The sequence below is a fragment of the Neodiprion lecontei genome, chromosome 1, assembly GCF_021901455.1.
Source record: "Neodiprion lecontei isolate iyNeoLeco1 chromosome 1, iyNeoLeco1.1, whole genome shotgun sequence".
NCBI lineage: Eukaryota > Metazoa > Arthropoda > Insecta > Hymenoptera > Diprionidae > Neodiprion > Neodiprion lecontei.
Genome location: NC_060260.1, coordinates 38,842,972 through 38,859,365, shown reverse-complemented (window position 1 = coordinate 38,859,365; position 16,394 = coordinate 38,842,972). Strand labels below are relative to the sequence as shown.

General features: G+C 39.7%; 3 protein-coding genes across 4 annotated transcripts; all 3 read right to left on the bottom strand.

Moving 5' to 3' along the window:
- Positions 1–3,773: 3,773 nt before the first annotated feature.
- Positions 3,774–5,580, bottom strand: LOC107217072 (protein AATF). The gene has a single exon (XM_015654439.2). It carries the CDS (start codon positions 5,380–5,382, stop codon positions 3,886–3,888), a length of 1,497 nt encoding a protein of 498 aa, XP_015509925.1. The 5' UTR covers positions 5,383–5,580; the 3' UTR covers positions 3,774–3,885.
- A 676-nt stretch (positions 5,581–6,256) lies between these two features.
- Positions 6,257–10,772, bottom strand: LOC107217073 (leucine-rich repeat-containing protein 49). 2 transcript variants are annotated; one of them, XM_046741656.1, is made up of 8 exons: positions 10,568–10,772; positions 10,078–10,238; positions 9,302–9,940; positions 8,366–9,180; positions 7,934–8,287; positions 7,479–7,852; positions 7,129–7,368; positions 6,257–7,055 (listed from the first exon to the last, which is right to left on the bottom strand). In XM_046741656.1, the coding sequence occupies exons 1-8, from the start codon at positions 10,670–10,672 to the stop codon at positions 6,840–6,842; spliced, it is 2,904 nt and encodes a 967-aa protein (XP_046597612.1). In that variant the 5' UTR covers positions 10,673–10,772; the 3' UTR covers positions 6,257–6,839. The 2 variants fall into 2 exon arrangements, with proteins under 2 accessions (XP_046597612.1, XP_015509927.1); XM_015654441.2 differs by having other exon boundaries at positions 7,934–9,180.
- A 1,129-nt stretch (positions 10,773–11,901) lies between these two features.
- LOC124296629 lies at positions 11,902–13,992 on the bottom strand. Its single transcript, XM_046746692.1, has one exon. The coding sequence runs from the start codon at positions 13,990–13,992 to the stop codon at positions 11,902–11,904; it is 2,091 nt and encodes a 696-aa protein (XP_046602648.1).
- Between the last annotated feature and the right edge of the window lie 2,402 nt (positions 13,993–16,394).

The following is a 16,394-nucleotide window of genomic DNA, read 5'->3' as shown; positions in this document are numbered from 1 at the left end:
AGTTTAGGATGAAGAATTGATTGAGACCGTTGAACAAAATCTTCGGCAATGTTATTCGCACCAGTGATAGTGAACTTGAATGAAACAACATATATAGTATTATATGTCTTGTTAGAAATAATGAATCTGAGCAAAGTCGAACTAAGCTGAAAGCTGAGATGTCGGTAATTTGATAAAAGGTTTTTTCGAAATGTTTTTAGGCTCATTTCTCGCGCTGAGAGAGAGATTTGCACATTTTGCGAGAAAAAAAAATTGAAGACATCTTACGTTAAAGTATAGTTATAACACGCAAATGTATAATTATTGACAAACATATTTTGTACTAAAGAAATCTTATACACTTCGGAGATAACTTGTTGTCAAATTTTTCTCGAACAATCTCCGATGAACAAAATCAGCCCAAAAACATCAGTGTATCATCATTTAGTTTATTGTTAAAATTGTAAAACATTTTCTTCATTTGTTGACATCTTCATAGCTTGGCTGTTGTTTCAGTCGCGTTCACTGTCATTCCCATCAATTTTCTAAACATTTTTTTCACGATAAGGTAGAATTGTGTTTTCGTTTTGTTTACAGAATTTTCTACAAATTGAATATATCTAACCATAGAAATAAATAAATGATGCAACATATCGTACATCACGATATTAATTTTTAGTGGTTCATTTCGGTTTTATTCGGTACAAATATGCTTGTAACGTCTAATTGAGATATCTGTAAACCTTCATTTCCGTTTCCGGCGTTTCTTTCTATTCTTAGGACGCAAACAAGGGGTAAGAAGAAGGATGTCGAAGCGTGGGTATTATATCCGTCTCGTAAATTTTACGGTCGGGAATTTCTTTCCAAGCGATTTTTGGAATTCTGCAAGGAATTCGAATCTCTTGACTGAAGACACGACGTTCGACACTTTACACAACGCAATATCGAAAGATTGCGAACCATCCACCCTATCGACAAAGCCATATCGACCGGAAGCGAGACATCGGTATACAAATACATCGAATACCTACATTGTTACCTAGGTTACGTAGGTTATGTAGGTAGGTAGGTACGTACGATACGTGTGATAATGTATTTTCCTTCTGCTGCGCCGTTTGTTCGCAAACGAAACACGAAGGTCAACGGAATTAGATCCAATGCTTTGATCGTAATTCGTATGGGTGTGGGTGTTTATTTGTCTAGTTGTCAGTTATAATAGCGCCTACTTGATGATAATAAATTAAAGATTAATCGTCCGATGTCAATTCCCGTATTTACGCGCATGTCGTGGATGCTAATGATCATTTGAAATCACCGCCGGTTTCATGTTTTTCACATTATTTATATCATTCGTGTCTTCTTCGATATTATCTTTCCATCAGAAACGGAGAACAGGATTTACGAAGAAAGAATAATGAGCTATATAGGTAACCCTGCAGGAAACAAAAGAAAATAAATAAGTAAATAGCAATGGAAAACATTCGAGCCATGTTGAATGTTTGCATGAAGCGAAATGTCTGTCCTTTTGCTTCTTCTCGGATGTTGAATTATTGTTATACTTCAGGGAGATCAGATTTAAATTAGAACTCCAGATCGAGAATTAATAAATCGTAAACTTTATCCTCGTTGCGTGTAACGATTTAGTGTGATTCTTCACGACAATCAGATCCATTTTTCTTTGCACGAAGTGATTTCCTAACGGATTGTAGCGCATGCGCGTTAAATTTTAGCAGACGACGGACCATGCGGTCGTTAGAAATTCACTTTGTACATCATGTAGAGTTTTATTACGAAATAACAACCGTCTATATTTTCGTATACACGTCCTGAACGAGAATTCCGTCCACGCAAATGTTTCCATTGAAAAAACAGCATGGACGTGCGTTACCTGGTAAAGAATCGAGGATCATCGACATCAAAAATTCAGCTCGTATTACTCCGCGTAATTATGTACGAAACCAAAAGACTTTTCCAAAAGATAATAATTATCCCTAGAACGGTAATGTTATTATTGTTTGTTTATTTTTTTCTAACCTATTCCGGTAACGGGGGGTGAAAAAACGCCCCAATCTGGTAAATTTCATCTCTCAGGTACGTCGTTTCCTTCGTTTTCTAGTAAAGAATCAACAAAAAAAAAAAAAAAAGAATCGAAAAACTTTTTTCATAAGTTTAAAAAAAGTGATAAAAAAAATTAATAAGCGGAACACGAAAACGTAAGCTGTTTTGTTGAGGCGGGAAATTTAAATTCGCTTGGTATGTTTTTTCACTCTCCCGTTTCCGTGCTGCGGTTAATTACCTCGCACGTGCGGAGTCAGCAGAATTAATACACAGGTAATTGATTGTAAAATTGCGTTGCTTAAACAAACTTCAACTGCATAAGAATTTTTCAATTCGTTGCAAAATATATAATTTGGCACGTGCCGCCTAAATTACATTGAGATAATTTATAACCAATTCGGCGCAGATGTAACGTATCGCGATTATTCGTGCCATTGACTTTGGCGGCCTTGACCTGCACCTCAACTGTCTGAATTTGTCCCATTCCATGTTCAATCTCTGCTGCACGTGTATTTCGACAGTGGGAGATGGTCGGTTTGGCAAGAGATTTCTACATCAATCAGGGCTGCTCGCTGGCCGACACGATAGATAATAATAATTCGCGACTAACCGATGCCCCGAGGGAAATTGGAATTTGCCTCGAAACCCACGCCGATTTCACGTGCTTCGAGGAATTCCGCTTTTGGAGTTATTTACCCGACGTTCAATGAAAGAAAACAAGACGAAGAATCCCCAGAAGAAGCAAGAAAACAAGCTTTATCTCGCTACGCGATAATTCGAAAAGCTTAAATACGTCTAATTGGACTGGCTATTTCGAGATTTTGCGTATTTTCTTGTTAATCCTCGCGTCCGAACGCACGGATTGTGTCGTGATGCAAATCATTTTGTATAATAATAGTATTATAGATTAGAATATCAAGTTCATGTTGTTCTAAAGTCTATCAGAATTAGATTATACATATTAAATTAAGAATGCCGATGTTTATTCATACACTCGGGCTTTAATCTTCAATCTTGAACCTACACACTCGTCAAAGTTCGTGAATAAATATTTGTGGATCATATTCGTCCAAAAATACTTGGTGCCAATTCTGGTGATAAAATAATTAGCCCCGTGCTCCAGTTTATCGTTAAGAGCAAAGTATGATAAAATAATTAATAGTCTCTAAGACTTGTAAAACCGCTAAAAGTTTTAACAATCAGAAACGAATGAAACAAATCCACCAGAATATTAGGTAGATTTTCTGCGATGATCGGTTTATTTTTGTGCAAGTTAATTAGACCCAAGTTTTTACTAATAGGTTTCGGTTTCCGAGTGAAGATCAGTTTCTGTAACTTGAGCTTGATTCCCCGCTTATCTGTAGACTAAACTAACATCTCCGATGGGTGATTTTCACCATTTATGAACGTGACTTTGTGAGACAAGAAACAAAGTTGAAATTATAATTTCAGACTACAATGAAAATAAAAATTCGGGTATGTGGCCTCTTCTTAAAAAGTAAACGCAGCTCAAATACATATATTCGTGAAAAGGCTGTAAACTTCCAATCTCAAGATGATATGAATTCGATGTCTGCAGACGATACTGCGCCACAAGATTACTCACTATGTTTACAGACCCGATTGATTTTTAATCAGCCAATGCTTCAAGATTTTTCATTTCATTTTAAGACTGTATGGGTGTACTTATCATATTACGTACAGATAATTTTCAATGGAATGAACGAAACGTGGTAAACGGAGCATAGAATAGAGGAATTTATTTTTACAATTCATGAAACGTTATGTACAGAACCAAGTTTTTATACAATAGTAATTATTTTTTAGGAAATTCGCTCTACATTTTCACTATTTCTGTTCCACTTCCTTTATCTTACCGAACAGAGAACTGTACAATTCGTTTTTAGCCAAATCGGTCCAATTATCATCAACCGTTATGGGAGCCATGAAATTCACAAGCTTAGAATGAACACCGAACCGAATTCTCCTTCCCTTCGTCGCTTTTGTATCGATTTTTCTCTTCATTTTACTCCTCATATTTTGAAGCTGTATCCACTGTTTGCTAAGCTGTATCGGATCAGTGATGTCGGCAGATTTAAATTCGATCAACTCTCGCAAAAGCTGATGGTAGAAATCGTCGTCGTCATAAATTTCACCGTCGTATTCTTGCTCTCTTCTGCCATCTTGAGCTGCCTCGTTGCTTTGTTGCTTACCGACAATTTCGTACTCCGATCTTTTCAACTGAGCTCGCTTTCTCAGCTTTGACTTGTCGCTTAGGATAAATTCAATCTGTTTAACCACCGGCTGTGTCGATCCCTTAGTATTTACATTGCCGACCGCGATACGAGTCTTGTCATTCCATTTTTGTATCACTGAATTCCTATAGTTTGTATACAAGTTGTGATTCTTCGCTAAAAGCGACTCGTAATCATTTACTTTTCTTTTCTTCCTCGGGACTCTCTCCTCCTCTTCTTCGTCCTCCTTTTCCTCTTCTGCTTCCTTTTCTTCCTCAGTATCGGAAGGAATTTCTTCATCGTTGTCATCTCTGCTTTCTTCTTTGTCACTCGCGTTATTGCTCGTCTCTTTATTTTTTACCAACAGCTTTGTCTCTGGATATTTTATTAAAAGCGAACTCTGAAGGTCGAGCAAATTGTCCAAGAGTTTGGTCAAATTCTTTTGAGATTCATTTGTACTTTTCACAAAAGTTTTGTCCGCCCTGAGATCCTTGTGAATGTCATACTGTGGCATTTTGTTACTGGATATCAGACACTTCTGTAACTTTATCCTCATTTCCAACAGGTTTTCCCAAATCCCAAGCTGACTTCGCACGCACCTGCCCTTTTCAATTTCAGCCCCAGAGTCTGTCAGCGACATGTGTTTGAAGTTGGACTCCATTTCGCTTTTACCTCGCCTGCGTAAAGGGTTTGAATTGTCTATTTCAAGCTCCGGTTCGTTGTCAGAATCAGTTTCAACCTCTTCATCGTTTTCCTCGCTATCACCACCTCCGGAATCTGATGTTTCAGCGTCATCTTCCTCAAAACTCCCATTTTCCAACTCCGAATCTTCCCGCGACTCGACATCAGGACTGGCTTCTCGTTGCAGTGATTTTCTGCTCACCTTTTTCCCCTCGTATCTCTTATCTACTTCGTCTAATAAATCAACGTTCTGCGTTCGGAAGTTTGACTTTCTAACCTCGAAATCGGAGTTTTCCTCCTCGGTGTCGCGTTCCACCAGCTTGGCCTTCGTCACGTCGTACTCATCATCTGAATCGAAACTAGTCGGAGCACTTGAGACCAGGCTGTTTATTTTATCTGCTAGGCTTAATCGCTTTCCTTTTAGTGCCATGTTTCAACGGTGAGAAGAAAGTTCTTAGACTCTGAAGGAATGTCTTTCGCACGTGTATAAACAAAGACATAACCTCAAGTGGCTTCCAATTTCTGTCCCCTCTTTGTTCAGTCCATTCGCTCCGCGTTCCGCAGTTTCCTTGTCCAGCTTTAATTAGTTGACCAATCCGCTAAGGCAGTTCGATTGTGTGATGAGCTGCAATTCGACTCAAGTGCGCGTTTTATTTACTCTTGATCTCCAGAATCGAATTTATACGGTCAATTTTTTTGGCTAACGCGAATAAAAGGTAAACAGTTGATTAATCAAGATCAATCTGATCATCGACTTTCTCGATATGTGAAAACGATAGACAAATTGATATTTGAACATCAAAAAAATTCTAGCTAATTGGGTGATTTCCATTCTAACTGCAAGACGTAATCTTATCATTAATATTCTACTGCAAAATTAAATATCGCCCACAGAAGGATTCATTCGACGCAATAGTTTTCGTAAAATCGAAATTCGAATTTTACAATTAATCGTCGACGATTGATCGTCGAGATATCAAATGCGATGGGCATGACGTTTGAATTCCATCGTTCCTATGTTCACACGAAAGTTACCGCTAAAAACAAAATACATGCGTGTGCTGTCATGAAAGGTTACTGCACTGGCTGATTTGTGGAACTCTTCATCCGTAATTTTACCTCATTTATGAATATCATGGGAACTCAGTAAGCTCAGGCGGCACTTTCCACATAAGTTCATGATGTGCGTGATACGGATCAAAATCCAGATCGTTTCAGTGCGTAAGGTGAACGTTTTTCTTTTTCATTTCAACTAGGTTCTTATATTTTAAAATTTCTTATTCTTCATAACATTGTCATTTAGATTTATCCAATACCTAACTGCACAAGATATACTTTTCGCATTTACAAATGTTCTCAAGTTTTCAATTTTATCTTTAAACCCAAGTTGTACGCATATGAAAAAAAATATTTTGAACAAGAAACAATCATTGTTTATATCTGTGTACGTCATACATAGGTTGCTGAAGTTTTTATACACATTCCACTTACATGCTATAACATAGCTTACATCCATACATGAAATATTGTTTGGCTATACATTAAATCAAATATCGACACTGCATCAATTCTTGTTCCACGTCGTATTTTGTTAGTCAACATGGTGTACAGTCTTGAAAAAATGTGTTTTGACGAAAACACCAGCCATTCACTTTTATGTTTATTAAGTCTCAAAGCTCGTAGCCCGGTAAACTCAATCAGATTTGTCTGTCTCATTTTTCACTAAAATCAAACTTTCCCAATTACTTTCATTCGTTTGGATCTTAATCACTCGATACAATACAACTAGACCAATTTGGTTTTGTTCATGGGGAGAAAAGACGTCTATATTAAAAGTTACACATTAGAATGTTCCTGAATTTTTTACAACATAAATATACATAACAATTATTGATTGCACTGTTTATCGCTGGCTAGTTTATTCATACAACGCTTCATGTATGAATTCATATCTGAATAGTCAATCAAAGTATCGCGAACGATTTCTTTCAAAATATTCGGCCATTCTTTTTCCAACATTTGCAATTTATGTACAGCATCGATTGTTAAATCTACCATAGTAGATAAGTGAACTTTACCCTTGTGCCTCCAGATCAAATCGTCCTGAAAAAGAGTAATGGCGTTATTAGTCTCTGAAATCTAAGAATTACTGTGCACTATAAGTCACCTAATTTACCTGCGTAACGTTACCGCGACGCCATTGTAGAGCCTCCTTAGCAACAACATTTCGCAACGCTGGATCGCTGTTGAATAAAAATTGTTTGGCAGTTATTTGTTCCCCATTTTGTTTCTGCGCTTTGTCGAGTTGCAGTCTCTGCAACAATGGCTGCAACAGTGATTCTGGCAGTGACCACATTACGATATCTGTCAATCCTGCATACTCTTGATTCGCTTGCTCAATTTTTTCGTCTGGTATCTAAGAGTAGAGACAAAATTGTTACATTTTTAATAGACATCTTGCCACTCAAAATCATCATAATGAAATTCAAAAATATTTATTATCGATCGTAGCAATAGCTGCAATACCTCTTCTCCATTAATCACCTTCAGGCCCCAATGAGCCAATCGAAAGATAGCGTAAACCTTCCAATCTTTCGATATGATTGGGTTACCTTCGGCGTCGATATGAATGCTACTTAAACCCTGCACTTCGGCAAGGGCGTTGAGTTGACCAAGATGACAGATATTTGTTTCTTTGAAGATGAAATGTTCAGCGTTAGAAAATCTGTTCTTAAGCTTGTTCAAAATTGTCGCTATTCCGTTGAATTGAACATAGTTAAATTTAATTATGTTCACTTCGCTCGCTTTCGTCGCATCCCAGGGACGGTCGATAAATCGCAACGCACCTTGACCATAGACATTCAAACAGCGACCTGTTATTTCAATCAAATAATCACCACCTGTAAAAAAAACATGTATTGCGATATTATTACCATTACGCGACTCTTATCCCCAATTTTGATTACCATTACTTAACCGACCTTGCTCTCTTTCCTTTGGCGGACTCGGTTGAGGAGGCGGACTAGCAGGAGGTAGTGCTCTGTGCTTGGCTCGAGCAGTCGCAGCTCTGTTGCTTTTATAATGAACGATTTTTCTCATCTGCGCACTCCTTACTCTGCTCTTCTCGCTTTCAAATTCCTGCGATTTGTCCAGCAAAATTTTTGGTACTGACGATCCACTGGAATCGCTTAGTACAGATTTGCAGATTTCTATGCTGTTTGCCTTCAGGCTCGCCGACTGAAAGATGGATTTGTTGATCGCAGCCTTTCTGTGAGATTCATTCTGACTGTCGTGAGTATAGTAAGGTCTAGAATTCTTTGTTGATCCTTGATTATGAGGGCTTTGCCCTTCACTTAAGTGAGAATCTTCGCTGTTATGTGGTTTCAGGGTTTTTGTGAAGAGGACATTGTTCACTGTCAAATCTTCTAATTTTGTATCTTGTTGATTTTTATCACGATTTAATTGTAGAGTAGATTTGACCAAATGATTTCTTAGTCCGCTCTTCAGGCTTTCGTGGCTCTCACAGCTCTCCACGTCGCTCTCAGTTGGCGTATCTGTAGTGTCGACTTGAGTCAAGCCGTTCCTAGTTTCTAAGCTCTGCACATTTTCTATTGTCTTGTTGCTTGTCAAATTATTTATAATAGGAAGAAGAATAGGAGGGAGTTTAAAATCCAGAGCATTTACTCTTTCTACACCGTTCGTTCTTAGCATATTATCGCTAGAATTACTTCTTCTTTTGAAGTGAATTTTCTTTGATTCTATATTTTCATTTATAGAAGTCAGGCTTCCAAATGCCTTCGATTTTGCTTTGTCCAATCCCTTCAGTCTTACAGTATCTATCTGTGATGAATTCTGCAGATGCAGACCGCGCACCTGATCGTTCTTCGTCGTACCAAGTTTACTCACTCCGCTAGTTATGCATTTTGTCTGCGATCTGAGCAATTCCCAGTTCGTCTTGGCGTTCGTTATAACTTCCTCTCTTCTCACATTTACGCAGACTTGAGTGCTGAGGTCCAAAAAGGCGGAATTTGATTGTTCTTTCGTAGTCCTCCAGGCCATAGCTGCCCTCCGAACTTGTTCGTTAACTTGCATCGTCGACAGAACTTGTAGATTCGGTAAATAAGAAACGAGAAACGACACGCAGTCTGCATTCATCGTCACAGGGTTACCGTCTATAGTTACCTCCTTAACTTGCAAAGCCTTAGCAAGACTTCCCATATCTTCAATTCTGAAATATTTAGTCAACTTGTGAATTCGAAGAAACTTTAATTAAATAATTTCCCATACAATTTCCATATTTTTGAAAAAATTCAATTGATAATGTGTTCGTACGGGCTCACTTCACTTACTTCTGTATCTCATTGTTGCTCAGGTACAATTTTTGCAGCTGCGGCGTCTCCCCAAAACCTGCCAACTTCTTGATTTTGTTTCTTTTCAAGTTCAATTCTTTCAACGAACACAAACCTTGAAAATCGTTACATCCAACATTCTTGATGTTGTTCCCAGCCAAGTTCAACACTTTCAATGAAACTAATTCACTCAAGCCAGATACTTGTACAATTTGGTTACCATGCAAGTCTAGAACTTCTAATTTGTTCAATTTTTCTAATCCCTCGATTCTTTTAATTCTATTCTTTCCTACAAGTAATACTCTTAAATTTTCCAACGGATCTAAATTACATATTTTCTCTATTTGATTATCATACAGATCTAAAAATACAAGTTTTCTCAACTGCGTCAGACGATCGGTGTTGATTTTTGTCAACAAATTATGCTGCAACGACAACAATCTGAGTCTAGTTTCACCGACGATATTTGGAAATGTTGTCAGACCTCGTCTGTCTAAACATATTCTATCTGGATTCTTGTCTCGTTGGGAGGGCGCGCGAGACGCCACCACTGTTCTACCTTCTTCAGCCTGCTGCAGGGTGACAACGTCGCAGCCCCCAACTTCAGCATCTTCTACGTTGAAAGTGGAGCTCGATGAACTGCAATCATGTTCCATTATTGTTGAATGAGTTGTACTTTTTTCTTACCTTTTCTTTGTCGAATGATCAAGATAGTTTCAGGCCCATAAAATCTTTCTCTCCTCATCAATTTCAACAAATCTGTAAATTTAACCCACCTTAAAGTACTGTAGGATCGTTTGTTTAGTTTTGGAGGTATCGGAGCACCTGGTAATATTGGAAGCGCTGGAGCTATGGTCAAAAATTCATTTCCATCTTCATCAGGCTCGGCATGTGTCGTTGCTGACTTGCCTCTTACGTTAAATGACAACTTTTTATTCTGAAATGAAAGTTCGATTTCCGTCACAGCTTATGCAGTAATTAATATACAATAAAAAGTGTCGTTTTTCTTCTCAACCACACTTCACTTATCAGAAAGCAAAAATCCTCAGCATATATAACAAATTTTTTATCAATTTCATTCATCTGAATATACCTTTCAAATCGACCTCAGCTTAACTACACGTCGAAGAACGGAGTCTCACGCATTACTTTTTTCAGATAAAAAATAATCGTCCAATAGTTATATTGAAATTAAGAGAGGCGAAGGTAAAGAGGGAGGCAGAGATAAAGGGAGGGAGAATTAGTCCGTGTCAAAGTTGTACTTACCGATGTGCCACTATGACCGTTACTGCTTATTGGCATCACATAACAAAACGAACCGAGTATCAACGATATGTGAAAATAGAATGCAATAAATCTTGCTCCGGTCATTAGAATATCGACATATCGCCGCCGTGGCTGACACACGGGACTCGTCCCTGTTTGTTTGTTCCTGCGCGCTTATGTGGCTCCGTTATCTCTGCCTAATATACATGTGGTACCGATATACCTGTACATGGAGTGGCTAAGGGGTGCGGGCATGTTTTTGCACGCGACGAGTTCCTGCCGAAAAAGTATCCGACGTAAGCTCCCGAGCAATGTCCTGGAGGTCGGTTATGTGAGTCCACTTTTCCCATTTCCCACCATCCAAGCATTCTGATTGTTTGACTAAACTTTGCAAACCAATCGGAATGCTTGTGAATATTGAATTGCGTAATCTCGACCCTGGACCTTTGAACTAAGGGACGCTTAGAAAATTTCAAAAATGAGTAGCGATCACCTAAAATTATAAAATCAACATTACCTACTTCTGGTTTGGTACCATTCTTCCCGCGTGGAATTAAATTTTTCAAAATCTTCGTCTGGCATTATATCGAACTTTCCGTTTGTTGATCGTTTTCGAAGGTGTTGACTTTTCATTGTAGAAATGGTTCCTGTGAATCCTCGTCCTGATTTACATTTTTTAATGACCTTTTGGACTAGAGCAAAACTGTACTGCATACTGTGGATAATTTATCTAGCAATGGTGTGATACACTTCACTGCCGCTGATAAAAAGCCAGTGAAGGATGGATAAAGCTGGTCGCTCTTGTAGCCTGAGGATGGTCACACAGTAGCCAGTTTTATCCGTAAAGCGTTTGAGCATGAGCTTTCAGCGCGTGATCAGTACTTGGATGATTTCAGTGGGGAATACTGTCCAGGATACCTTTTAATTCTCTCGGTAGATAAAATGGTTTTATTCACCTAGTCTTGACCAATCTTCGATAGACTAAATTTGGATTTATTTCCTTCTAGAAGAAAGTGAACAAGGACTCAAACAAAAAATCGTGTAAGCTAACATCAGTTTTTGAAAAATAGTTATAGTCTGAATTTATAATCAACGAAGTAGGAAAACTTGTAATGAGAACGGACATTGGTTAAACGAAAGCATTCCTTTTGATTTATAATGTTGGCGTATCTTTCTTATGGAAGTTGAAAACCTTTGAAAATACGTAAATGCTTCATTAATCGTTTTTTTTTTTGCGTGTGGAAACTGGAGCCGCTAATCTTATCCATAACTTATTATTAAAACCTCATATTCCGTCTATTAACGTCTTAGGCGTTGCATAAGTGTGGGGTCTTTCACCGACTATGTAGTTCCACTGAAAAGTGTTTCCCCCTCACTGCGTTTCTTTTTACGGTGTTGTAGAAAAATTTGATTCTTTCTCCGATAAAAACGATAGTTGAAAGAAGTAGTCCGCAACCTAAGGTAATGAAGGAGATCTGCAAGTTCTCGAACTTGAAGGCCAGCAACTTGCTTCTAGTTTCAATCCGTTTTGCCATGGCGTAATGGTGCTTCATGATCAACGAATCCACGGTGGAATTGTACCAGTAGGTCGTTAAGCCAGAATCAAACATCCTGCGAAGAAGGACGTTCATCCGTTTTAGAAAGAAGGCATCTCGCTGCACCATGTAGGCGAGATGATAAGTCCTCGGGCACTCGTTGACTACGTGGAGAATCGGTTCACCGTGTTCATCGAGAAACTTGGTTTTGGTACTGAGCATTAAGTCGTTCCTTCGCTCGATCGCAGCGATGTTTCTGCCCGAGGCGGCTTTGTCGATGGTCCTGACTTTGGACTTCGCAAATATTTTAATCTTCTGACGCAGGTGTGTCAACGTCGGCGAGTTGTCATCCTCGCCAAAAATGTCCCCCAAGTTTGGAGACGTTGTGCCGATGAGCAGACCCGACTGGTCGAGCTCCGCTAGTGTATTCAAGTTTCTGTAGTACCTAGGATTGGTGAATTCCTGGTAAAGCGATCCCTGGAAAGTACCGACAATGATGATGCTGAAGAGAAGACAGACTCCCACGAATATTCGCTCTGAGTTACTGACGGGCATTTTTTCTGGAGAATTGGCAAATATCATTGCAGTGATAATGAGAATTTCCATCAGACCACTGGGCCTGCGTTTCTCATCCTGAAGCGTAGAGTGCAGGCAGTACCTGATCATGCCGCATACTAAAACGTTGCAAAACAGCAAGATCCACACGAGGGGCGAGAAACATTGAAAGATTTGCAGCCACTGGGGTATCATTTTTGACCGCGGGACCACGATACACATGCTTTCGCAGTTCGTTGGACTTGTGAACTCTATCAAATTGTTCGCACCATAGTCCTTCAAGAATGCCCCATTCGCGGCAAAGTCTATCCTGCCGTAAGCAACGTCGCCAATCATGCCGACCCAAGTGCCATTACCAATTTGGTATCCGTACTCGGCGCCGTTGCTCGGTGGGTAAACGTCGACGCTGAAGTTCATCCATAATGACAGAGTCTTCAAAACCATAATGTCCAAGCCCGTGGCTCGGTCTAAGTCTGATCGGCCATGGATTTCCCCGGTTCGGTCCAACTCGGGCGTTAGAAGAACCGTAGGCGTGCGTTGGAATATGGTCACCTTCAAGGGATACATATTCATGTTCTTCGCTGTGTTAACAAACTCAGACAACGCTTCGTAGACTTGGGGGTCGTCCATGTTCACCTTCACCCTTTTCAGCCTGCCGAGGGTTTTGTTGGTCCCCAGAGCGAACGGATCCCAGGCGAAAACATAGTCCTTAATGCATGCCGAGGTCGGTGCAGTCAAGAAGACGTTTGTCACTTTATTCTCGGTCCATATTCTCTGCAGCATCATCTTCAGCGTTGTTTTCCAGTCCTTCTTCTCCGACGTTCCTTCGCAACTCAGGTCTGGATCCGAAACGATGATTATCAGCGTCAATTCAAACGCGTTCCTCTGCCATGGTCCTGCATTGTCTAGAAAGGTGTTGAAGGTTTTTGCATCCGGTACCAAGAGGATCGTTGTAACGTCGCGAGGATTATTTTCATTGGCAATTTTGTTCCCACTTGGCCATGACCAAGCGTAAGTTGATGAGTCCAGGCCACTGTTGCTCCTTTCTTGATCTCCATTTTCTACCGGAATCGAATAGCGTCTCACGAGGACTGCAGTATCGGTTTCTTGACACACTGCGGTTATCAATCTAGCCGAGCAGCAATGGATCGACTCGGACTCTTTCCCATTGAAAATTCGTACGGTGACCGAACTTGCGCGTTTCAAGTACCATGACATGACGATCCGAAATGGATTCTGCCTCGCCCAGTCATCCTCGTGGTTTTCGTACTCCATACGCGCTATCGACGAGCCAAAAACTACCGCGAGAGTGATGAGAATATTTCTTTGCATCATCTGGTAGCTTGAATAGTGAAAGAAACGAGTGTCAAGATGTCAGTAATCACGGAGGCTTTTGGTCTGTTGATCATTCATATTGAGGTTTTGATCGCGGGGTTAACCATGCTTCAATTAGTGAGGTGCAAAGTTGGCGAACTTCAGATAAAGTTATTTTAATGTTATGCATGAAACTTCTATTTAAGTCTTTTCAATTCGTTCGTGGTATCGTGTCTTGCAATCAAAAAATCTAAAGACGAGGGAAAAATATAAAGGGACCATTGAAGTCTGACGAAATTTTTCAAGCCCCTTTGACCAGTCTGCGTCTCTACCGAAATGCCGAGTTCTTCCACGTATTTTTGATAAGAAGAACGTTCCCACGGCATTACAGCTTTGAGAATTCAATATCTGAAAGAGCCCTCAACTCGTGCGTAAAGAATATTCGATGGTCGAAAGGTTTATTACTGAATTTCCAAGATCCTCGACGGTGTTTGCAATATTCGATTCGTCGGAAGCTTTGATGTCGAGGACAAAAATATGGTTATCATAACCCGTGTAGAATTATACTTGTCTCGCGTCGTGCTTTACCCAGAAAGAATTTTACACATACCGATCGTCGAAAAGTGCCTAAGACGAAGTCAGGGCGTCTATAGCAGATAATGTTTTATTCCTTCTCCCTATGAAAGCATTCTACCCTGTTTTTGATCTTATACAGACTTGGAAACTTCACCGTGTCGAAATTCTTTCAGCCGTTTATCCAAAACACAAGTGTCAAGCTATCAATTTTTACAAATCAAGTCCAGGGCTGCACTTTCACATAGTGCCTCACCCAATATACCACCTATATAGTCGAATACATCGATCAGACCGACATACGAGCCTGGAATGGCGAACTGAAATTCTCGAGGAAGTCTGAAACCGAGTGGTTTAAGCGATGCGATAACCGCAGCGTAAGCTGATCCCGGTGCGTGAGTATGATAAAAGTGAAAAGTTTTCTCAGGGAGCATCTTATACCTAATGCTGGTCATTAATAAAGCTGAACTGAGCAATTAACGGTAAGACGTTAGCTTGCAGCTTTCTATCGTTAAAAATAACGGGTATCGTAAATTTAGTTTTACGGGTAAAATGAGCCCTACCAGAGGCAAGTGCTGCAGCCATAAACCTGCACAATAAGGGCAACTATTGAACGGACTGTTAGGCGTCGTTATAGTCGATGCTGCAGTCCGCGTGATCAGCGATACTCTGTACGAAATCCTGGGCCAAACGGGAACTGTATCCGATCTGGGCTCTGGATGAATAATGTAATGTTACACAGGGTGAAATCACCGGTTTTGCCCCCTTTTCTGGTCTAGTAGTCGTCATAGATAAAACAACATTATTGTAAAAACAGTCTTATTTCAGACTTTAAAGTGTAAGCGTGCATTGCCATTAAAGCATCTTTCCTTATCGGTTAATTTTGCTGCCTGTTTATTAGCTTCCTAAGCTCACGAACCTGATTTTCAGAGATTTTCAATAATTATCGCCCTTTGAAGTTTTCTTTTCTTACAACGTTGTAGAAAAGATAACGAAGATTATTCAATGGTGAGTTCCTCACTTTCGGTACAGTTTTGACAATGCAACGCGAATGACAAAAATTTACCCACGCTTCTTGCAGAAAAGTACAGCGTAGTTTTCAAATTTGGTCGGCTTGGTGCCAACGGAAGTTCTCCAAATGTGTACAAAATAGTGGTGGAGCCAAAATCCTACCACCCTGTGATTTACCTTACGTGAATTTTATGAAAATGAGCAATTCATTTCTTCAATATCCGTGCGAATACCAAGTCGACGTGAAAATGTAGAACGAAATTTTATGATCGCTTTCAGAAGATTGCATCGTATGGTTTCATGAAAAAATTCTTCCTCTTTCATGGTCAACTCCTCGATCAATCAACTCGAGATTTTCGGCTCTAGGAAATTGAATGATACTCACATGCGCGTCTTTGCGGTACGGCGAAGCTGCTTCAGTGAAAGGAACGAATTTCAGCCGCGCGAGCTCACTTCCTTTTCGGTTCGATCATCGGCTGATAGTGATTGAAAAGACAACTTGCGTCTTGCCTGAATTCCGATAAATCCGCGGCCAAACTGCTGGCCTTGTTTTTGGATCTATAGAAGATTGATTGATAAACATTTCGCAATGTTTACACCAAAGGAAAACTCCTTCATTTCTCGCACATCGTTTACTCACAATTAGTATAATAGCTCTGCAGTTATGGATTTTTGTCTCTTAAATTATTCAGACCACACTTGTTTGAACGAAATGTGAGGTCGCAGGTATATTACCGGATGTTATAAACATTCACCCGCAATTTTTTGTACAGCTAAACTAGTCGGTGCTCAATTTATCTGACAATGATTTTTTGCAGATGTTTTCCGATTATTCTTAA

Excerpts from the sequence above, each read along its gene's own strand:
- LOC107217072 (XM_015654439.2), bottom strand. The coding sequence starts at position 5,382 with ATGGCACTAAAAGGAAAGCGATTAAGCCTAGCAGATAAAATAAACAGC.
- LOC107217073 (XM_015654441.2), bottom strand. The coding sequence starts at position 10,672 with ATGACCGGAGCAAGATTTATTGCATTCTATTTTCACATATCGTTGATA. Across the intron at positions 10,239-10,567 it reads ACGGTCATAGTGGCACATCG|AATAAAAAGTTGTCATTTAA; the intron begins GTAAGTACAACT and ends CTTTCATTTCAG. Across the intron at positions 9,941-10,077 it reads CGATCCTACAGTACTTTAAG|TTCATCGAGCTCCACTTTCA; the intron begins GTGGGTTAAATT and ends ACATGATTGCAG.
- LOC124296629 (XM_046746692.1), bottom strand. The coding sequence starts at position 13,992 with ATGATGCAAAGAAATATTCTCATCACTCTCGCGGTAGTTTTTGGCTCG.